The 23,037-nt window shown below is 39.0% G+C and overlaps 1 protein-coding gene across 1 annotated transcript in view; it reads right to left on the minus strand.

The window, feature by feature from the left end:
* Positions 1–6,981: 6,981 nt before the first annotated feature.
* lmx1bb (LIM homeobox transcription factor 1, beta b) overlaps positions 6,982–23,037 on the minus strand; it is a 60,652-nt gene continuing 44,596 nt past the window's right edge. The window contains exons 4-9 of the mRNA XM_056773212.1: positions 16,834–17,066; positions 14,923–15,098; positions 13,806–13,883; positions 13,269–13,335; positions 9,200–9,358; positions 6,982–8,155 (exon numbers count right to left, since the gene is read on the minus strand). Of these exons, the coding sequence (XP_056629190.1) occupies positions 7,998–8,155; positions 9,200–9,358; positions 13,269–13,335; positions 13,806–13,883; positions 14,923–15,098; positions 16,834–17,066 (871 nt within the window). The 3' untranslated portion in view covers positions 6,982–7,997. The remainder of the gene's footprint in view (positions 8,156–9,199; positions 9,359–13,268; positions 13,336–13,805; positions 13,884–14,922; positions 15,099–16,833; positions 17,067–23,037) is intronic.

The following is a 23,037-nucleotide window of genomic DNA, read 5'->3' on the forward strand; positions in this document are numbered from 1 at the left end:
TTTTTTATTTTTTGTAGGCTTGTCAAACAATTAATCGCATATATAATAAAAGTTTGTGTTTACATATTATATGTCTGTGTACTATGCACATTCATTTTGCATTTATAAACACATACACATTCATGTACATATGTTTAAAAAAAACTTTAAATACAAAAAATAATAATGGTTTGTATATAATTTCAAGTATTGGTAAATATAAATAAATACATACTGTACATACTTAATATTTACTTAATATATACACATGTCTGTGTATGCTTTTGAGTTTATAAATGCAAATTAATATGATCAGAATGTTACTTTTCATCATATTCCAATTCCATTTCTAATTCAATTCAAGTTTATTTATATAGCGCCTTTCACAATGTGCATTGTTCCAAAGCAGCTTTACAAGGGCAAACAGGAAAAACAGTAAAGGTAAAACACAGCACAGTGCATGGTGTTTATAGAACGAGCAAGATCATTCTAATAAATAATATCCAATTGATAAATAAATAAATGCAGTTTCCCGCTGAGCAAGCCAACACTGCCCTGTGTTTGAGGGCAGTGTTGTTCTAATTTGTTTGATAACTTTATTAGAGCTTCAATTGAGATAAATAACATTCTTCTATGTTCATGACTGAACTCTAAGTTGAACTCTATAAGCTCAATAGAAAAGACTTATCTCAAACATCTAAAACTAATACCCACATTCTGTGGGAAACATGGATAAGATGCAAGCAGGGCTCAAGAATTAGTGATGGTTACTCAAGGTTACTCAAGATAATGGTGCTAGCAAGTGTTAGCATTGAGGTCATGGCCACTGCTCTCTGTGACCTTTAACCTCAGTGTCCCGTTTCCACATTAAAACCAGCCATCTGTATTCCTCCACCATATACCAATAAGAGCAAATTATATTATAAGATAAAAATCAAAACAGATGGAAGGCCACCTAAAGGATGTCGTGACCGTCTTTTATAGCAAGACCTATGGTAAACCATTTAAATAGATAAATCATAATCCACAATATCCAGGAAACTTTCCAATTCAAGTGAAGCTATTCTTTAAAAAGCCACTGATGCTATCATTGGGATCCAACGCGAGGATCAGCTTGAGGACAGAGAAGCCCTTAAGCTATTATGTTTAGAGGTGTTTAGATGGCATTCATGACCTTTCTGGTCATAACCTTCTAGCAAACCATCCGTATGATCAAGGTTAACCCCTCACACCTCTGTGACTGGAAGCAAACACATCACAAAACATCTCTCAGGAATGTGTTAGATGCTGCATATTGCGCTCACAAATTGTGAATTCCAGGCAATTAAAAATTCCTGACATAATCGAAACAAAACTCTCATCTGCTGCTGGTTTGGACGGGCTTTGACCTCAGAGCATTTGGACTGGCTTACGCAAACTAGAAAAGGCCTGCCTATCTTTGACCCAATCTGGAATTAATTGGCGGAGAGAATATGTGGTTTTGCAGTGCCTTCGATGATTGAGAGTTTGCCAAACAATGATGGAAATATAGTGTTTAAGCCGAGGGAAGAATTTATAATTAAAGGATGTAATGCAGTGGATGCGAAAAACAAAATTTCCACATGATAAAAGAAGATGAAGTAAACACTCTGATGGATAATGGGAATGCTTTACACAGAAAATGATGGATCGTGGGAATGTAAGAGGGATGTATCCAACGAAAAGTGAATGTTTCTGCCATTGTGGAGAGTTATCATTTTCACAACAAAAATGGGCTTATGAAGCACTACACAATGAAAAGAAAAACAGCAAAGTTAAAAACAACAAAATACTCACAACACAAAATTGTGCCACAGCAGAAATATCTCAGCACAATGGAATAGCCCAAAACACAATAAAAACTAAGCGACAAAACAACAAATCCAAATTTACAAAATACAATAAAACTGACCAACAACAAAGGAAAAAAAGGAAAGATTTTTACTCCTACTATAACATAATAATTTTAAAAAAGTGACTCTTTTTAGTGACTTTTAATAGGCTTAGTTAAAGTTTTGTAAATGTAAGGAACAATCTTTTGCCACAAATGCTCATTTGCAATTCTGCCAGTTGGAAAAAAATATTCCAGAATGACACAATAACCAGTCACATGAAAATAATACAGTGAGTTGTCTAGTTAGTCAAGGCTTTCATTTTATAGGTATTCAGCAACATTACAAACATAAATGTTTGACTTTACTTACATTGACAAGTGACAGGGCAGCAACTTCCATTTTTCCTTTCCAGCTTCCCTGTCTTATGTACCTGTGGACCACAACATGGGAAAACATGAGGCAACTAATATGTAAATTCAAGACTTTAATATGGTTACCTGCAAATTTACATAAAAATAGTAAACAGACGTACAGAGTGTCAGCTATCCAGTTGTGCACCTTAGAGGCTACCAAGAGAGAGTTTGTACACTAATTCATTTAATACGTTAAAGAAAAAACTAAAGGTTGAAACTTTCTCATGGTCGGGATTCTAAAGAGAACGTTTATAGAGGTGATATAGACACTTGACTGTCTCACACGTCGAAAATGAGTCAATGAGTTAATCTAATGAAAATATTGTCGCAGGGCTGATTTCCTATGTGGAGCCGGGTCTACTGAACAGAGAATGTGTGAAAACTTCACCGGTTAAACTTCTGACGTCTGTGTAAGCGTGTGTGCCTTTGCTCGGGTTACAGGGGAGATGTTTGTCTACTCGGGCCACCCCGTTTGTCTCATCTCAAGTATTGTGAGGAGTGCTGTGGACTGAAGCTCTCAGGTCATTCATTCGTTACTGACACAGACCTGTATTCACCTCACTTCACTTTCTGTTTGGACACAATTAGCTACACTCATTTGTGATATATGAGCCGAGTGGTTTTGTGTTTCTGATTAGAGGGTGGCCTACGATCCTTAGCAGACTTGTAACAATTCATGTCGTTGTGTGGAAATGCTGGAATCAAACGACATTGTGTGATATGCAACGATATACAAATGTGAGGTCTCATAAAAAAGGGTCACATTTTGCATTATGGTATCCAGATTATGGTTTATGGATATTATTAAACAATAGATTGTTTACATCATCTAGTTTGATTGATCAAGTGTCAGTCCAAAAGAGCTGAGAGTTTGTGTAGTTTGACAGTTTCGGGACATTGTTTTGTGTATTAGTGGAGATCTGGGGTTATCACAGAATGTCGTAGTTTAAAGTTGGGAATTGTGACATCCAGCCACAGAAAAAATTAAGAGACCATTCAAAATGTTTTATTAAATCAGCATTTCTAGATGTATTGTGGTCATTCCTGCTAAGTGTCTGCTGAATTTCAACAAAGTCAAAACCGAGTATTGACAAAGTCATCAAACAGCAATGTGAAAGACTGACATCATGAGATGTACTGTTATAAAATCAAAGCATCACACATTTTTTTACTTTACATTTACAAATATAACTGTTGTTTTGCTTAAAAGTGTATATGAACTTGTTTTCTTTGCAGTATTTGAGGTCCAAAAAAAATACAGAGCATCTTTTTGTTTCTTCAAATAAATGCAAATATATATATTTTATTTGAACATTGGGAGAAATTTAGAATTTAGAATTCTTCCTACAAATATTGAATAACCATTTTATAAAGGGAATATAACAGCCGCTGGGCGTCATGCCTAACAACATCCCTTAGCTGTTAAAGCATCGTAAACAATGGGTTCTAGGGGATTATTGCTTTAATAAACACTTTTTGCTTAAAAAAATTATGAGACTTGTCATTTTTAACTTCATGACTTCAATTGCAACATGCAAAGCTATAAAGTAGTTGTTTTGCTTCTATATACACTGTAAGAACATGTAAGTTATACAATATTAACTCATTGCAACAGTTCTATTAATATACCCATCGTACTGAGTATCAACATGGCTGTGAGTACCTGTGGCCAGACAGCACTCTTTCTCATGTGATATTATTCAAAGTAAATAGTAAGTTAGTCTATTTAAAATCATTCTTAATTAAGTTACTTTAATTTCAATTACAATAAATGATACTCCTGTTATATATATACAGTATAACATAGGCACAGGAATTTTAAAAGTTACATCTGGGTCTGTGTCAGGCTGAACTCGTTTCCCAGCGTCCATGGCAACTAGTTTAACAACTTTCCAGGAATTAAAGTAGCTGCTAATGTGCTGGAAGGTGTCTCAGGATAACTTTATCCCCAGCGGAGCTCTCTGAATGTTGTTAAGCTTCTCTTGTTCACGTTCAATCGACTCTCCTTAGGGCCCCCAATAGTGAAGCGACCCCGCCACAGTACGAAATTCCGTAACACAGTTAATATGTCTTTGCAACCTGGAAAGATCCTCTTGAGAATCTAATTAAACTTAATCAAAGAATGCCTAAATCATTGTAAAAAAGGAACAATTAAAATAATCCAATAAGAGGCAACCACATGAAAAATGAAAGAAGTATGAAAATACCCAGAGTATGTTTATAATTTCTTTCAGGTCAGCATGTCACCAGGTTACGCTTATATTTCATGCGATCTACTTTGAAAGCCATCAAAGTTCAATCTGGTAATGAAATTATTGTGTTTAGGAACTCCACAAAGCTCCGAGAGCCAGATTGCAAATGCACTGCAGTAAATAGAAACGACAGCACCAACCTTTTTTAGGCAAAACAATAAACAAACAAAACTACAAACAAAACATTGTAGCGCCAAAAACTAGCCTTCATGCCAGTAACATTTCTTGAAAACGTGTGTTTGTCTTATGGGCTGTCTATTGGCATTCGAATCGGTTTCCTAATAAATTTAGTCTAACTTATTTGCTACACCTTCTTGCAAATTTTTCACAAACTATCCATTATCATACAGTTATGTAAACACAACACAGCCCGGCTCAGCAACTGAACCACTCATGAATGCCTTTGCTTAGATACTTGTGAGTTCATCACCAGATTCAAATAAGTTTTATAACCCTTTAATGATGCACTGATGACTAATAAATATCCTAAATCATGATTTGCCGTTAATGTCATGATGTAAGCTGCAGGAAAAGATGATATTTACATCAAATCAATTTACCATTTAGGCGATTAGCTCATTAGGTGTCATGGCACATTACTGTGAATAAACCTAAATATTACAATAGCTTCTTTTTTTCCAAAACTACAAATACAATCAGAATATCAGAGATATTATATATTTGTATATTTTAAGATCATAGATCAGCGTGCCCCACATACTTTCTTGCCGACACTCTTTGATTCTTTTTAAGCATTGCCGGGATGTACACAATGTACCCAAACAAATATTCATTCAAATATTTCTTCTTGTTTTCCACAGAGGAAAGAAAGTTCCGGGAAAAAATATGGTGATGAAATAGCACAATGTTTATTTTCGGCTGAACCATCCTAATAAAAACAGCCAAGCTAGACCAGAAGTGGGTGATTAGAATCAAAAGAATGACAGAAATGCAATTCCTGAGAAAGCCACGCAAAGGTCACTGGGTCAAACCGAGAGCCACCCTTTTCACCCCTCGGTTTTGCATACGAGGATCTGCCATGTTACTGTAGATCGAGGCTTGGCGGAGTTCCTGCGGTAGATCTGATGATAAGACTTGCTCTGACAGAGACTGCCCCACCTACTAACACCTGTGATGTTAGATGAAAGAGATAAGAAGAGCGATATACCTCCACCTGATCATCAGGACCTGAAGCAGTGCTGGTAGACCCGGTACGCCACAAGATCTGGCCTCAGGCACTTTTCCTTGTTTGAGAATCTGAAAGTAGTCGGATTAATTTATGACCTAAGAGACTACAGGCATGCATGAACTCAGTGTGTGGCATGTGATTTGTGCTTGTGTGACACCAGAGAACATGTGCGATTCATGCACACAAAGCTTTGTTCCCATCTTCTGTAACCCAAAACCTATTGTTGTTAGGAGACACATTATATCCTCCGGTAAACATATTGACTTCATATAAAACTTCCACTCTGGGTTTTGACAATTACGCCTGGCAGATGGAAAATGCATTTAAATGTGTGTATCATTATTCTTTTTTTCTTTTAGCTTTGTTGATGTTTTGATTGTGTGTGTGTTTCAATTATTATTTTTGGATGATTTCAGGATAATTGGGTTTTATGCATCACTGAAATTATAGACTTCACAGAGAAATAATACTCAATAATTCAAATCATATTGTGACTGTAGAAAAAAACATGTTTTGAAATCATTGTAGATTAATCAATTCAGACCCAGAAATCTAACTAGAAATGATACGACCGGGTTCTTTTAATTTTTGTAAGATACTTATGATACTATTTTTTTATCTTTAATACATAGTTATACATTATATACTGTACATACACTTCCATTCAAAAGTTTAGTCACTTCTAGGTTCACTTATTCATAACATTCAAAATTACTTTGTAAAGATATTATTGCTGCTCTTTTCCCAGGATTTATAAAATTGTTCTTTTGGCAGAATTTTAAGGTCTCACCTTTAGATACTTATAATACTTTTCAAAACCTTCCCATCTATATTGAGCTCTTATTGTCAGTTTTTCATCATTATTCAGTCCAAGTCATGCATTTAAAAAAAACATTTTTAAATAAAATTAATAAAATAATATTTAAAATCAAATAAATCATGAAAAAAGATTAAGGTTTGAACAGTGTTGCGTTCAAAAAATATTTTTTAACATTTAATTGTACACATTCAGATTAAAAAATATTTTTAGTTTTCTAATTGAAGAAGCGACTTTCTTTGCAAAATTATATGTTTGTCTTCAAATTTTAAACATTTAGAAATACGCTTAAAATTAAAAGATTTCTAGAATCATGCAAAACATTTTTGTCAAATGACCTTAAACTTTTGACCAATAGTGTATAAACGTATATTAAAAAAGATAGCAGAAATAGTATTATTGAAACTAGAATCTCAAGAAGAAAAGGACTTTATTCATTGTACCAACCGACTTTGGCAATTTAGCAATCCTCGCATTTGGAAACACATTTTCAACGATATCCTGGCTGTAACAAATAAATAGCACAATTTTTGCTGATGTACATTGCTGGAATAAGGATCCACTGTATTTCATAATTAAAAGACATAAAATGTGTTGAGAAATTAATGTGTCGTCTACTGACATGATTTTCTCCTTTTTAAATAAAGCTTTTCAGTTTAAGTACCTTCAAAAGCATGTTTTAGTTAAATAAATAGAATGATCTCCATTTTTAACATGCACAAATGATTTGTTTGGGAAAAGTATATATACAAATGGTTCGAGCTTACAATGACAGTCCCCTACCGGTTTTCAAATATACTCACAGACACACACGTAAACTCACGCAACCACACACACACATTCATCCCAGCTGGTCACACATAAAAATACACAACCTTTACAAATGCAGATATACTATACATATATCCCCCTCTAAGCTTCTCTACACTGACTTTCAGAGGGCTAATCTATTAAAGTGATAAAAATGTAATGCTGAACATAATGAAAAGAGAAAACCGAGTCCAAACATTACATTTCAACATCTGAACAACAAAAGATTTTTTTTTTCAAATTTTCAACATAACAATCACAAAGATATGGATTCATGCACTATGAATTGCGTCTTGGTCCTCTGCTCCTCTCAGCAGGAGTTTTTCAAAGTGGACGTTTTATGCTTCAGCGACTGGAACTGTTCATCATTAAGTCTTTTTTTCCCACAAGTCGATGACGAGAAGGTGAAATGCTACTTCTGAGAAAGTCATGTACAAATAATCTACAAGTAACTAGAAAAAAACCTGACAGCCTAAGGAGCCTGGGCATCCTGAGCTGGCTCTTCACTGCCGAAAAATGAGGATGCTCCGCCCTCGAATTCGCTTGTCTTTTCTGGTTTTTCCTGGTTGGCCCGTGTTCGATTTCTGCTGAGGATTTGGTTTCCGTGATAGGCGGCGTATGTTGAGGAGACCAGTGAGCTGCAGTGAGTGACCCACTTTTGCCTTTCGTTGTCTATTTGAGTTTTCACGAAGCAAAGTAGGAGCTCTGCATGGAATAGAGTCGGTCGATGGGATTCCCCACCCTGGCTTGCATGGAGCCCGCCTCGGACGAGGCCATGAAGCAGTCACTGAGGCTGGTCAATGAAGTGTCGCTGTCAATGTCGTGGAATATCGAGTCGTTTCCTGTGGCGAGAGGAAAAGATAAGTCAAATTCAAAGCGTATCTTTCACGCAGTAGCAACGCAACAGTCAAAAAGTTTGCTCGCTATTAAAACAAAACCGCTTACAAGTTTGATTGTGATCACAAATTCAAAAAGGACATTGGTTGACAATCAGATATTGTTAAACTAAATGGATTCCCGCTAACAACCGAGCTAATAGCGAATGTTTACTTCTGAGCTAATCTTCCCGGCTCTGTCATTTTCCTTGTGGGCACAGTTAGCTGTAATGCGCTTTCCAGTACTTAATGACACCATTCGGCAAGACACTGACAGGTTGATGGGCTATGGTTTTTTAATGAGCTGGCAATGTTGTCTGTCCCTGCTGTTCTCCCATAAAACCCAAGCTGGAGAGCGTGATGAGGCCGGGGATTTGGGCCTTGCCATTCAGAGGGAATGAATGACAAGACACCTGGGACCTGTTCTGTGGTTGGCTGTGACCAATGTCTCCAGATTTATGTGACTAATGCTTGAAGTTAATGTCAATAATATTGAGAAGGTTGGCCGTACGAATTCTGCAGCTTAAAGTGGCGGCTGAGGAATTATTGCTAGCTTCTTTAAGCGCCCCAATTTTGAGAAATGCACACGAGGCTAGTTCTCCATGCAATTCTCGATATGTTGTTTTGCTAGCAGACCCGTGGATATTTCCCTATGGGTGTCAGTCATCATGGTTAACCGCTGTTGTTTTTACATGGCGTGCCGCAAATCGTCATGAAAAACAACCGATTGACAGCGTCACCCAGCATAACATCCTTACATGTAGGGAGAGAATAAAGCAAACGGGAAGCTCTGGGAACCAGGGTGGATATGGTTTTGAAACATATTGGATTCATTTGGCAGGAAAACTTCAAAATAAAGCGGTGGCCCTTCGAATGCATATGTGTAATCTCACGAGGAATGAAGGGTGGTATGGTTCTGGTGAGCGCTGCCTGAACCGCGTTGTCGCGAACACATGCTTCGGCTTCAGGGAGCAAACCAGACCGAGTTCTCGAGGAGGGTATGATGCTCACCATATGGGTTCATGTGGTCACCGGGCATTTGAGGTGGGGTGAGGCCCTGCTGGAAGGGATCGGTGCTGTAACCGTTCTCCATGGCAACCATCTGCTGCTGGGCAGGAGCCAATGGCGTGTAGGAGTTCATCATGCCCTCCATCCTATTGGACATCACCTCTGGAAAAAGAACAAAAGATGACGATGATCAAACTTTGATGAAAGTTTCACAATTCTTCTTATGGTAGAGATGACTGACTTCATTTTAGCAAAGTCCATAGTTAGCCCAACAACTGTATATAATCCAAAACATTAATGCTTCGTTTCGAAAGAATTGTTCCTTCGACAAGGATATTGTGTTTCTCCCCAAATCAAGGCTAGGTTTGGTATCTGGCCTCGAAATCAAGTTGAATTGCATGAAAAACCAACAAACAAGAAACACTCTCGATCTGTAGCAAGAAAGACGCTGTGCTGTGACACCGGCCCTATAGGGCAGTGCTGTATGAGTCATACAGAATGCCGAGGGCTAGGAATAACTGTTGTGGCTTCTAGTCTGGAGCCCACCATCTCGTTCCTCTTTCGAGTGGTGAGCTCTCGCAAGAAAGATGTCTGCAATTCATTTCTACAGGGTTCCGCAAGTTTCCATTACATCTCCGATTCTGATGCGCAGACATTCGAAGTCGAGCTTTACCGCATTGAAATGACACAGTGCACGTTCATAGTACAGCGCTTGTATCAGGTTACTTTTGCGAAATGATGATCTTTGAAAGGGAGTAATTAAAAATAAAAGAGGATAACAGAATACAAGTCATTTGTTACGGTCTGAGAGGAAAACTTGCTTATATCACTGCCGTTGTTTCTTAAGATGTTTCTTCAAAGTTTCTTTGAAAGATTCAAAAATAGATACAAATGACACAATTATAAACATACAGTAAGAGACATCAAAACAATTTAAGTCGCATTTGGCTTGGTCTTTAAAGGTTTTTGTAGAGAAGAGGGTTAGAATTTCTCATATCATTAGATTCTTCACAGATCTTTCTTTGCAAAAGCTTGTTTTGAATAGATAAATATATTCCCGTCATTATTTATGTTTTTGAAATGTACACATTTTATCTTTTATTTAAACTAACAAATCATAGGTTCGAGTGAATAAAGGGCTTAGAACAGATTTATATCTTTATGATTATTTTGTGTTTTTTAAGGTAAAAAAAATTTAAATAAATAAATATAAATAAAAAATGTAAACAAATAACACAAAATAATCATGTGTTTTGGCACCACAGATACTAAGAGTTACTGTTATGATTAATACAATTCAGAATATATAGTAACATATACAAATATTTGATTGTCTCAACTGACATTATTTTGGGTGGTGAGGTTTAAAATACTGTAAAAACATATTTATATGCATTTAAATATTTGATCAAAAAACTTGTTTAATTGTTTTGGCTCAAAACTATGCATTACATACATTATAAAAACGTAAAAAAAAAGCATTTTTAGAGTCTGTATTTGTCATTGACCCATATTTCAAATCAATTGACCTTTAATGCAACAAACACCTTTGCCTTTCAGTTCCCAAATATTTTTTCTAGCCCCACAGCTGAAGCTATGGGTAAAATAACACTATAACCAAGACCGATAAGATTTACGATAACAGATACAGCAACGTACTAACCGCGGGTCTGATGACATATTCCAGCTCAACTCCATGATTCATTACATCATGGACTGCTCAAGACCGCCTTAGTAATTCCCAAGGGGGAGTCTGACTTCACAAGACTTCTCAATATCTCCAGACCACCAGACTAGTTGATCTACACCTAGCTGTCCTTCTCTTGTGTCTCCATCAGCCCTATCATTTCGCTTTTTTCCTCAGAGAAAACATTTCTGTTGAGTGTAGGGTTTATGGCCAAAGACAGATCACTATCTGTCTAAAGAACGTGAATTATCCCATTAAATGTGATGGAGCTAAAGGGCATGAAAGTGCTGAACTGAACAAAGAGAAACTTGTGTCATTGTGACTATGAACTTCTGATCTTTGACAGTGATACAGAAATCTCTTATTTTTTGCACAACGCAGCAAACGGAGTTTGTGAAGGCCTCATAAATGAATGCATTGTAGTGTAGAAATAGTCCAACATGGGTCTATAAAATAAAACTATTATTACTGGTGGTTTATCGCTGAAGATGATTCAATGATCTTCTGGATTATGGCTTTACAGGAGAGCAGACACAAGAGGGTCTGTTCAGCAATAAAACGTCAATAAAAAACCTTGAGATTTCAACCGTATAAAAAAATTACTGGATTTTGTCTCACACAACACTAACATGTAACTTTATATCCATCTCTCTAAAATGTTAATAAACTGAGACAGTATTTAAAGTGATAGTTCACCCAAAAATTTTAATTCTGTCTATTATTTACGCACCCTCTTGTCATTTCAAACCCGTATGAATGTCTTTCTCCTGCTGAACACAAAAGAAGGTATTTTGAAGCAAGTTGGTAACCAAACAGTGCTGGCACCCATTGACTTCATTGTATGGACACAAAACCATAGTGAATGGGTACTGTCACTATTTGGTTAACAACATTCTTCAAAATATCTCCTATTGTGTATTGCAGAAGGAAGAAAGTCATACAGGTTTGAAATGCAAAGAGTGTGAGTAAAGGATGATTCTTAAGGTTTTACTTGAAAGCAATGGTATTGTCTATCTACATCAAGAATGATGTCATAAAAAAGTTGGATCAATGAAATGCAGCGTCCCTGCTATCCATACAATGTCATATTTGTATTTGTACGATCATCGCCAGCATCGAACATGCATACTTGATCTCCAAAGTAAAACTTCTTTAGGATGTTGTTATAATAAATATGAATGATGGAGGAATACACCCCACAGCCTTACAACAAATATTTGTACAGGAATTAAGACTCTTGAGCTGTAAAGGAAACATTTGTCCTCCTCCATACTGCTTGGAATAATATTCTTCATGATTCTGTTTTCCAGACGGTTTCATCCAAACTCATCTATTACAGAAGCTCTGTTGGATCCTCTCAACAACATATTGAATGTCAAAAAGGCACTACTTGATGTAATAGATCTTTAACACCTGCGAATGACAAATTAAAGGGACAGTTCACCCAAAAGTGCCAATTCAGATTTTGTCGCTTTATCAATTACTCTTTTATGATGTAAAGAATTGTTATCATGGTCATCCCTTTTAGTTCATGGAAAAGACAACTTCATTAACTTGACAGATGTCACATAGGTGAGTAAATGAAGACAACACTTACTATCCCTTTAACTAAATTACAAAGCCAACATTATGACATTTCTAAAAACCAATAATAAATGGAACGTCAGCATGCGTGACCTGTAGCAGATTGCATGAAAAGCTGAAGACAGAAAGCTTTGTAACAGATCCACATGTGCCAAGACACTGAAAGTGAAGATCACAGACACACAATGACTTGTCCTCTGCGGCCGGCTGCATAGCAACTTGAAACGACTGCTTGAGGAGCTGGGATGCTTCCAGCGAAGGAGGGAATAGGGTGGGTGGATCGGTCAAAGTGGAGGCCACTTCAATGCGTTTACGTTGTAAATTAATTCATCCACCTCATCACTTCCTCCCTCGCACAAGGGCTGCACGCGTTTTTCTACCTAATCTACAGCGAACAGGGGTCAGCGTCTGACCCGTTCGCCCTGTTTTGGGAGGATGGATATGGCTCGCACAGCAAGGGAGATGTGAGTTCAGATGGTATTCTTCACTTTCTACGCTTACATCCTGAACACCAGATGTGGAGTGATATCTTTCTCAAAATCTAAAACGTTTGCTCAAACCATACTATAAAATGGTGTTAGTGTTTGTTGATTTTTAACAATCCCAAGATTTACACTGCATTGTTGCATAACTGTGACATCACACTGGAAAGTCCCGCCCACATTTGTTCAAACATATGTGACCCCAAACAGTACAAAAAGGATTACATATGACATTTTCGGACGTGAATGTCGCATGTTAACTGAGAATTTGTGTGTCGGCCAGATGTGTGACCCTGAGGTTCACGTCAGGACATCTTACCTTGGCCCAGCCTCTGGGAGTTCTGCTGCTCCTGTTGCTGCTGCTGTCTCCGTGCCAACTTCTTCATCTGAAAAAATAGCGATTAAACCGCAATCAGAAAACCCAGCGACTCCCCGAACCAACTCTCCGCTATCTGAAAGAGATGCTCCTTGTTGTTCACCTCAGTGTGAACTACGGAGAGCTTGATCTGGCTGCATTATATTATCCGCAGCCTTTTGAAGATAAAATCAGAACTCTGAGGTGGGTTTCAAACGCTAACGTAAGAGCAGGATGGATGTGAACGCATCTCTCTCGAACTTTTGGGGAGTTTTTGGTGGAATGCATAGAGAGGTTAAGCTCGAGGCAGATAGGGACTGAGATCTGCTGTCTCTAGCCTCTCTCACTCTTTCCATTTTGGCAGTGGTTGGGAAGAGTTTAGTGCGTTGTTGGAGGATTACTTGCAAATTGTTGCGTTATCACATCCTCGGACACATATTATCAGGTTTGTGTGGGTAATACTGGATGATTAATAAGGTAGTGCACACAGTGTAAACTTACCTTAGCTCTTTGATTCTGGAACCACACTTGAACGACACGCACGCTCAGACCGGTCTCTGCAGCCAAAGTCTCTCTAACCTAGATTAAAAAAGGTGTGCGTTAAATCTGTGTTTTACAAATTGAGAAAAATGTAATTCAATTTAGTTTCTATATTATTTTTTATGTTTTGCATCTAGTTCATGCCAAGGACCCTATGATGAACCTTTTTTGCGAGGGACCCCCCTTACATGTAATTTTTTTGTATAAAGAACATTTTCAACTGGTAGACAAATAGTATGTGTGAAGTATATGTGAAGAAAACATATTATTTGGAGAAATGAATCTGTAATAATCTTCAGTAAAACGTTGCTGTCTATTTTTTTAAATTCTGGGAACATTCTACGTATATACATATTATAAAAAGAAGAGTAAATAAATAATACTAAACATATAGATAAATAATATTACACGTTGTGGACTATACAATACAATATATAGATGCATCAATACAGTATAGATGCATTGTTAATGCATATATTTTTGAAAAAAAATTGAATATAAAACATGATATGAAAAAACAAACAAAAAAATCACGTTAGATCATCTGTGAAATTGCAACAGCTTTTTTTGTTGTTAAGATTTTCACATGTCCCAAAATCTTTCACGTATTATTGAAATATGGTCGAAACCCATCAAATGCAAATTTACAAAAGGCAAATTTTTATATTTAGAATAATTCTGGTGCCCCAACTGCCAGAGAACGCGATTTTGTTTACAGTAACAGAAATAAGATAAAATGGAGAGTATTTACATATTTGCTATATTTGCCACTTCTCAGATGTTTCTCCTTAGAAAAAAACCTTAGTAGTCGCACGTGTCTCCTCTAAAATTTCTAAAAATAACTCCATCTGTTGTTTATCTCGAAACATTATAATACATTTTCTCATTTCTCCAATACTAACTGTAGTTTTCCTAAATAATTTCAGTTTTCATCTATACTAATAACTGGTTAACAGAACCAATTACAATTTAGTTTTCTGTGTATCTTTTTTCTCATGAAACAAAACTGTGACATCCATACGTTCCGTCTCCTGAGCTATGAAAGCACAACCTCTATTCTTCTGGGTACAAAACTTACCTTCCGGCATGGTTTTGAAGAAACCTCGAATGATGCCTTGAAGGCACGTCTCTGCTGCGTTGTGAGGATGGTGCGTGGTCGCTTGGGTCTTCTGGGGTCTTTCCCATCATCTCCCTTCCCAGTTCCTCCAGAGCCCTTCTCCGGCTTAATATCCAGCTCCTCATCTTCACTCTTCTCTAGAGAGAGATCCATCATTCACAGGAATCAGCACTCAGCTTTAAAACTCGCTATCTACTGATAAATAGATGTTTCTGTTCTTTTCAACATTAGGATTCATGCGCAGCGTGTCCATAACGTAAGGAGACACATGTGGTTTTAATACTTCTCTTATCGATTTATTAGTGAAAGAGTGGGCCACATCCACGGCGAGACTGTAACCCGTCTCGCGAAGCGCTGTGAAGTATGAGAATTTGTCATTGGATTGGACGTTGTGTCATTTAGAATTAATAGCGCGCGGCTTTGGCTGTTTTACACTATATAAATCTTTGATAAGAATCCAACGCGCAGCTTTGAAAGCAGTGCACGAATGGGAAATGAGGTCCAATGTTCAGAGGAAGTGAAACAGATAGCGAAACCACAAATTCAAAGTGTGTGCTTGTCATCACCCACGTCGGTGATCACAACAAAACTAGAACCTCTACAAATCAAACTATGTCGGAAAGATTTAAGCCAACCAACCTGCCAATAACTTGGTCGTCAGCTGGTTTCCAAACTCGACCATCTTAAAATCCTAAAACAGATCCGACCGGGTTGGAGACCAGGATCAAGCTTAGTTTGCTTTTTCTTCAAGCCATAAAGATATTCAATATCCTTCTCTTCATATCACCAAATGTACACCGTTTGATACTTGTTCATACGAACTAATCAAAGTGTCTCAATTAGTCTATGGTGATCCTCAGGCGGTTTAATGAAGCCTGCCCTGTGTCATGATAATCTCTCTCTGTGGGTCCGGCTAATGTGCCATATTCACAAAATGGCTTCTGGCTCTCCTACTGTAATTATTATAGTCAAAGAGGGGATTGGCTTTATTGTTCAGTGGGTGGAGGTTTCCAATAAGCCACATCAGCTTGTGTTTAATAGAATAATAATAGTAATTAAAAAAAGGCACCGAACTCCATAACGTGGCCCAGTTCAAGACTTAAAAACCCAAATGGGCTCGGTCCCAGCGTGACTGTTTTTCCAGATTAAGGGCTCCTGCAATTTGGCACCGGTGGCTTTTGTGGCATCAGCATTGAACATCTCTTGAGATAAAGATCTGCGAACGCTTTGGCCTCTTCGAGTGATCGGCAGGGGATGCAAACGCGATGGGCCCGATTTCGTCCTCTCTCATCTGTTTCTCATCTTCCTTTCTGCCAGTTGTGTGGTGGGCTGCAGTGCAATCGAATTCCTCCCCATTACAGATTACTTCTTGCGTTTAGGTCAACTCGAAAACCCCTGCTGAATGGCGAACGCGTGCAGGCAGGGAAAACTTTTTTTAAACGCTTTAAATAGAGGATAGATGCATCTGACAAATTTCTTAAAGTTTCGAGCGTGCTTGCGTGCGTGCGTGCGTGCGCGTTTAAATGAAAGCCACATGGGGATGTTAAGAGCGAGGCTTGGTGAGAAGCCTCATTACGGTGAAGTGAGGGGAAGCAGTCAAAAGGGGCGATAAGAAGTGCGGGACGTGGGTGAGAAAGGCTCAAAATCCCTTCTGTCAGTCACAGAGACTCACAGCGATAATAATTTCCAGCAGCTCACCAGATCTTGCTATCACCACGTGTTGCTTCTCACTGTCAGACTCCATCTTTTTGCACCCTTAATCTATTTATTTTCACTTACTTTTGTGATCAAGTGAATATTTTTATTATACTGTATTCCCCCATGGTAATAAATGCATTAACATCACAGTTTGTGGTTCGTTCAGACATATACCTGAATCTGAATCATCTGGGCTGACAGAGCCGAGCAAATCTTTCTCCTTCTCGTAGTCACTTTTGCAGAGCAGCTGTCCATCCTTCAGTACGAATTCATCCCCTTTTCTCAGCTGACGGTCACACACGCAGCAGCTGAAGCAGTTGAGATGATACACACATTCAAGCGCCCGCATCACGAACTCCGTGGGGGCGATCTTCTCCAGACACCCGCTGCATTTGGTGGCAAATAACCTGGCCAGACAAAACAAGAGAGATTGCTCAAAACATCTGTTCATGAGACATAAGCAACGTTACAAATCTGCTCTGAACCTCTATTCATTCGTTCGCACTGCTCTGTATTTCTGGATCTGCTCCGGATTTGTTTCTATAATTCCATTTTCACGACTGTCCGCACTGTCATCTTACACCAAAATGTAGCCTAATGGAATACAGATCTGTTTGCTCAGACAGTGTCCAAATCGGATTTCAGACCATAATGTATGTGCTATGTGTTGGGTTTCTGTTTAAATGTTTTTTGGCTGTTCAGACTACAAAAAACTAAATGAATCTCCGCAAATAAAACTTCTGATAACAAAATGTAATAAATAAGAATTTTGCTGCTTGCCTAAACAAAGCCTACGTATGTAGAGTTCAAGGGATAGATCCCGCCAAAATTAAAATTCTGTCATCATTACCCCACCATCTTGTCATTTCAGACCTGTATGACATTCTTTCTTCCGCAGAACACAAAAATATATATTTTGAAGAATGTTGTTAACCGGCACCCATTTGCTTGGTTTTGAGTCCATACAATAGAAGTCAAACACTGTAGTTAGCAACTTTTTTCAAAATATATTTTATTTGTAGTCTGCATGGGGGTGAGAAAATGATGACAGAATTTTTTTTTTTGCCGAATTATCACCTTACTACAGCAACAAAACTCAGACTACAGCATCAGTCAACATCACAGAATGTCTTTACATGTGCTTGTCCATCACAGTTGTGTGATTAGGGGGCAGGGGGCGTGAGGCTGAGCCCCTGAGCGATCTGCTTTGACCCTTCCTCATATGTTAAAGCTGCTTGGATAACCCCTCAACGCTTCAGCAGAACCCAATGGGAGGAAATACAGGATCAGCTCTCGACCCAACGCATCAGCAAACCTCAATCGTCGGCGCGGGCCCTCAGCTCCATTGGCTTTACCCCTCTCGCTGGAGTGATTAGACAGGCTCCATTGCCACTCACAGAATTCTACTGAAACGGGAAGCAATGTCTTTAGGCTGACGGCTTAAAATCTGTAAGGTTGAATTGATATCAAGCTCTGAGAATCTGCATCCATGTAATCATTCTATTGATGGCAACCTATTGAGCCGGATTACAAATCCCTTAAATTAAATTAGTTGTGTTGTAGGAGTTATTGCATGTTTGGTTTGAGGTCATCTTTGCTTATATACTCCTCAACATTGACAAAATTAAGTCTTTCTCTTGCAGCAAAATGATTTTGAAACACCGATGAGTCACACTGCACTGACTTATTTTTACAATAAAACGCTGACAATGTCCCTGCCAGTAAAGGGCTAGTTCACACCAAAATAAAAATGCTTTTATCATTTACTCAGCCTCATGTCATTGCAAACCTGTATGACTTTCTTAGTTCTGCAGAACACAAAATAAGTTATTTAGAAGAAAGTTGATAACCAAACAACTTTGTTTCCAATAGACTTCCATTGTATGCACACAAAATCACTGAGACATTTCTCAAAATATCTCCTTTTGTGTTGCATGCAAGAAAGTGTCCTAAACAAGGTTTGAACGACATGATGGTAAATAATTGATGACAGAATTCTCATTTTTTGGTGAACTGCCCCTTTAATACCACTCATGAATATCAATATGATATTCCAATAGGAAATGCAGTACATCCACACAGTAAAGAAATGTGAAACTAAACACCACATAGTCATGAAAACAATAGTTTTTTTTTGTCTAAAGTAACAAAAAATAGCAAATTTAAGCTATGCTGCTTCAAACCGGTATCTCTCTCTCCTGTCAGATAAACTCAAAAATCATAGGCCTTTCCACAATACATGTCTGTTTACCTAACACACCTCGGCCACCTCCGCAGCCTTCATTTCCTCCAAAGCGTGTCGATAAAATCGTTTTTGTTTCATTACAGGCAGAGATATTGCCGTCTCTATCTCATCTTCTGAGGTTCAGCGGGAGCCCACCTCTACAGGAAGCGGACAGACAGAGCGGGCGTGTGACACTGTCCATCCCCTAAAAGCTGATTTATTAGCCTCGATTCTTTTGTTCGGGCAGGCTGCTAAGACAGCTGCCCCGGTGCTTGCGTGTATCTCTGCATTTCATCTATGGCATTGTTCACCGGCAGAGAGAGAGAGAAAAAGAGGGAGCGGGAGAATACCCGTCATCATATTCCGTTGATGGTGGAAGGGGTCGGTTGACAGTGATGAATATGTGTTAATATGAGTTCAGATGAATATGTGTAAATATGGCGGGTTTTTGTGATGGTAATTTCATTGTGAGATGGTGATGCGAGCAGCGATAATAGCGACTCACTGGGCACACGTGGTTCTGCGGCCAGCTGCATTTCTGAGTTTGTATAGCTGGGTATTTTTTGTTTGCAGCGTTTTGTGCGTGTCAGAGGTACGACGGGCGTCCATTGAGCTGTCACGAAATAAAAGTCACACGGGGTAAAGAAAAGTGCCTTGTCATTTTGTGAACCAGCATCTTTATAACCTGGCACAAATAACCGTTCTACCGTCACTCGCAGATATTGTTGGTTTTATGTAGTTATGACTGAACGATTTGTTTGTGAAAGTGATAAAAAGAAACGATTTTAAAACCCTTTTTTTAGGCTGTACAAACAGATCTAATCTCTTCAAATCTTCGATTTATTTTACGACATTAAAGAGATTATAAGATTATTATTTCACAGCGGAAAACTGTAAATCCTAAAAAAAAAACTCTGGCACGTCAACCGTTCTCTGGATCTCGTGATATATCCGCCTACCTGGCTCTGAGTGGAGGAAACAAAACATAACAGCAGAAAAAAGCACCTTCATTATTTTGTGTTTTGACACGGCCTGATTTGTTTTGGTTCCTCCCTATTGTTTCGGCAATAACGTCTATACAGATTACATTAATCACATGAAAATAGAATTATTTCATCCTACAAATCAAACCTTGAGTAAGTATTGAAGATTAGCAGGGTTGTAATTCTTGGCTTTAAAGAGCACAGTCCTGCGATACAATCTTGTGAAACATCTGTAAAGATGAGCGGGTAACAACAACAAGATGATTCTGCACATTCCATCACATTCATGGAATCTCCTCCGTCTAAACGCATCCAAACACTGATGGCTTTCATATTAAATGATGGCTGACACCGTATTTATAATCTGAGTTTGCTAGATTAACCAGTTACGTGCCGGATCTGTCAAACATGTTAAACGGAATAATGGATCTGTCTCGACCCGGACTGAATCGAATGTTTATTCAACGATCCAGAACAGGAAATGACCCCATTGAGCAGTTGTGACACTTCCTAGTTTCGCCTGCTCACCTCAACGCCGCCCACCTCTCAACATCCAAATGAAAACATTCATTTTAATTCCCCTCTTTTCTTCTCACCTCCTTTTACCCAACCGTTCTAATCTTGTAAGCCATTATTTTTCTATTTCCCCTTTCTGTCACTTTGTATTATTTTTGCTGCTGTAATTCCCATTTGTTCCTTCTGGAATCTTCCTGTCCTGGCTTTGTCCTGGGACCTAATCCGGACTTTCTGGCAGTCGTCGGCCCCCCTGACCCATTCCCCATTCTCAGTGGGATCTCTGATGGAATAGCCACGCATGACGCCCCTGCTATAGCAACCACACCTCCGCAGGAAGGCGACGGCAAACTTTTCGGATGGGCAGAGAAGGCCTTTCACAAGCTGGCAGAAGAAGTAAATCCTTCTTGGAGGAACAAGGGGAATTAGCAGGGAGCAGTGGAGTAGGGATTTAACCCTACCCCTTTTTTTCCTTTTGAAAGGCGCAGTCACTTCAACTCCCACTGATCGCCACAATCAAACAGGGCAGAGGCGGGGGGTAACAGAAAGGCGGGTGTGTGTGGTGGTGGTGGGGTGGGGGGGTTGAAAGAGAGCAACCCAGTGAATGACACAAGCACTGGATTGTGGAGGAGCCCCTAATCCCACTTTAATACCTTTCCAAGTTCAGCGGCGAAAGAATGCGCTTTAAAACAACACCGCAGTGTGAGCGGGCGAAGGCCAACCGGCTTGGGAGGGGGGTTTGCTGGTCTCAATCCCCGTAACATTACCTGATTAGCCTCGCTGAGCGATGGAGAACGGACATGGAGGGGAGAACGGACACGAAGGGAAGACCGGACAGGAAGTTAGTACGCGATGTATAGATGTCTCTTGATGTAGCAAACGACATCGGCAGTTTTAAGGTTTCTGGTCCGGTCCATAGGAGTTTCCTGCTGTCCTGTGGTCCGAGATGAAAGAAAGTGGAATCGACCACACTGTGGGGCCAGACACATCCCAACATCTGGAATTTTTTAAACTATCTGCCTCTACAAACTCAATAAGGGAACATACTACCGCAGAATGCAAAACATAAGATCATATTAGTCTGTAGGAATACAAATCCCACTTTTTGTCAAGAGAGTAATTTACTCTAAACTGTTGGACGGGACCAATCCTATACGGCTTTATATGTTCATTAACATCCATCAGAAGATACCACACGGACATTACGGTGCATTATGGGAATATGAAACTGAAATTACAATGCCAACGACTCAAGACAACATAGCAATATTAAAGCAATGTCCAAAGAAGGGAAGAAATGGCCTTAAAGTCCCTCAGACACCCAATTTGTTTGTCGCAGGGATGTACACCGCCATCCAAACACCTGAGCGCACAGATTAGCAGATAAGACCCTGGCATTTGGATCAACAGACACAATTCAGTCATTGCAGTGTCAATATTGATTCAAACCCTTCCAGACTCAGACCTCATGAGTCAAATCAGAGATAATCCACAGAGATAACTTCAGGAAAGCTCCCCTGGAGATCATTATACACTTCCAAACCCAAAAAGAGTTTAGTCTGGTTTAGCTGATTAAGTATTCATGCATCAAGAGGAAGCCAAAAAGGCGCTTGTTGCATAACAATACTTGCACAACATTCTGTCTACTAAAATACCTATATCAGGTCGATTAAAAAAATGCCTGCGAGAACTCTGATATTATTGAAAAAATGTCATATGCTCAATACATTTAAGATTATCGGAGTTTGCTTTAAATGCGTGGACATGACACAGCTTTTACATTCTTTCAACAGAAATGTACACTGTTAAACTCTCAACAGGTGCGACAGGTGTTTGACCATCAGAAAGCGATTCATTTAATGCCAAAATGCCCGAAAAAAGTAGAAAAGTACTTTTGCAACCTGACAATTTACTCCCATTGCCCATTTTCTCGCAGCATTCTTCTTTTAAAAGCACAATGATTTTGCAGGAAATATTTCTAAAGCTCTGCCTTGAGTCTGAGCTAAGTCAATCACAGCTTCAAGCTCATCACCTGGTCAACGGGCCACACCTTTCGATTCCTCAGCTCTTTACCCTCAGAAACACAGACCAGGCCGCTCGGAGTATGTGTTTTCTCTTTGAACAGATTATGAGCAAGCTAAAGTGTGACAAAACATCTTAAAGCTTTCACCACATGCTGCCAAAGATTTCCCAACCACTGAAGACCCTCATTGCCTCTGGCTCGCTGATAAAGAGCACATGCCCTGAGGAGATTAAAAATGAGTCCAGAGAAGTTAAGAGAGGTGCGGGGGAGCACCCAGAGGGATAATCACAGAAACACATGCTCTCTTCCCTACCTATCATCTTGTCGATTCCAGCGAACATGCACGGGCCCTTAACAATTTAGAACAGAATGGCTGCTTATGTCACCACATTTCCATCAAAGTCCTTAGTCTACTCTGTTTAACAGCTGTAAACAATCACTTTGAAGACAGCCCCCCCCCAGGCTTCTTCATCTAAGCCCCCCAGGCTTGTGAGTTTGGTGTCAATCTTAAAGACAGAGGTGTTTGTGGGTTGACAGGTTGAAGAAGTGTTGTAGGACAGTCTTGATTTCTGAGCTAAAGTCACTTCAGCGTGCCGTCGAGCTATTCTGATTTACCGGCTGCACAGCTTCGTGAC

The sequence above is a fragment of the Triplophysa dalaica genome, chromosome 18 (assembly GCF_015846415.1).
Source record: "Triplophysa dalaica isolate WHDGS20190420 chromosome 18, ASM1584641v1, whole genome shotgun sequence".
NCBI classification, from domain to species: Eukaryota; Metazoa; Chordata; class Actinopteri; order Cypriniformes; family Nemacheilidae; genus Triplophysa; species Triplophysa dalaica.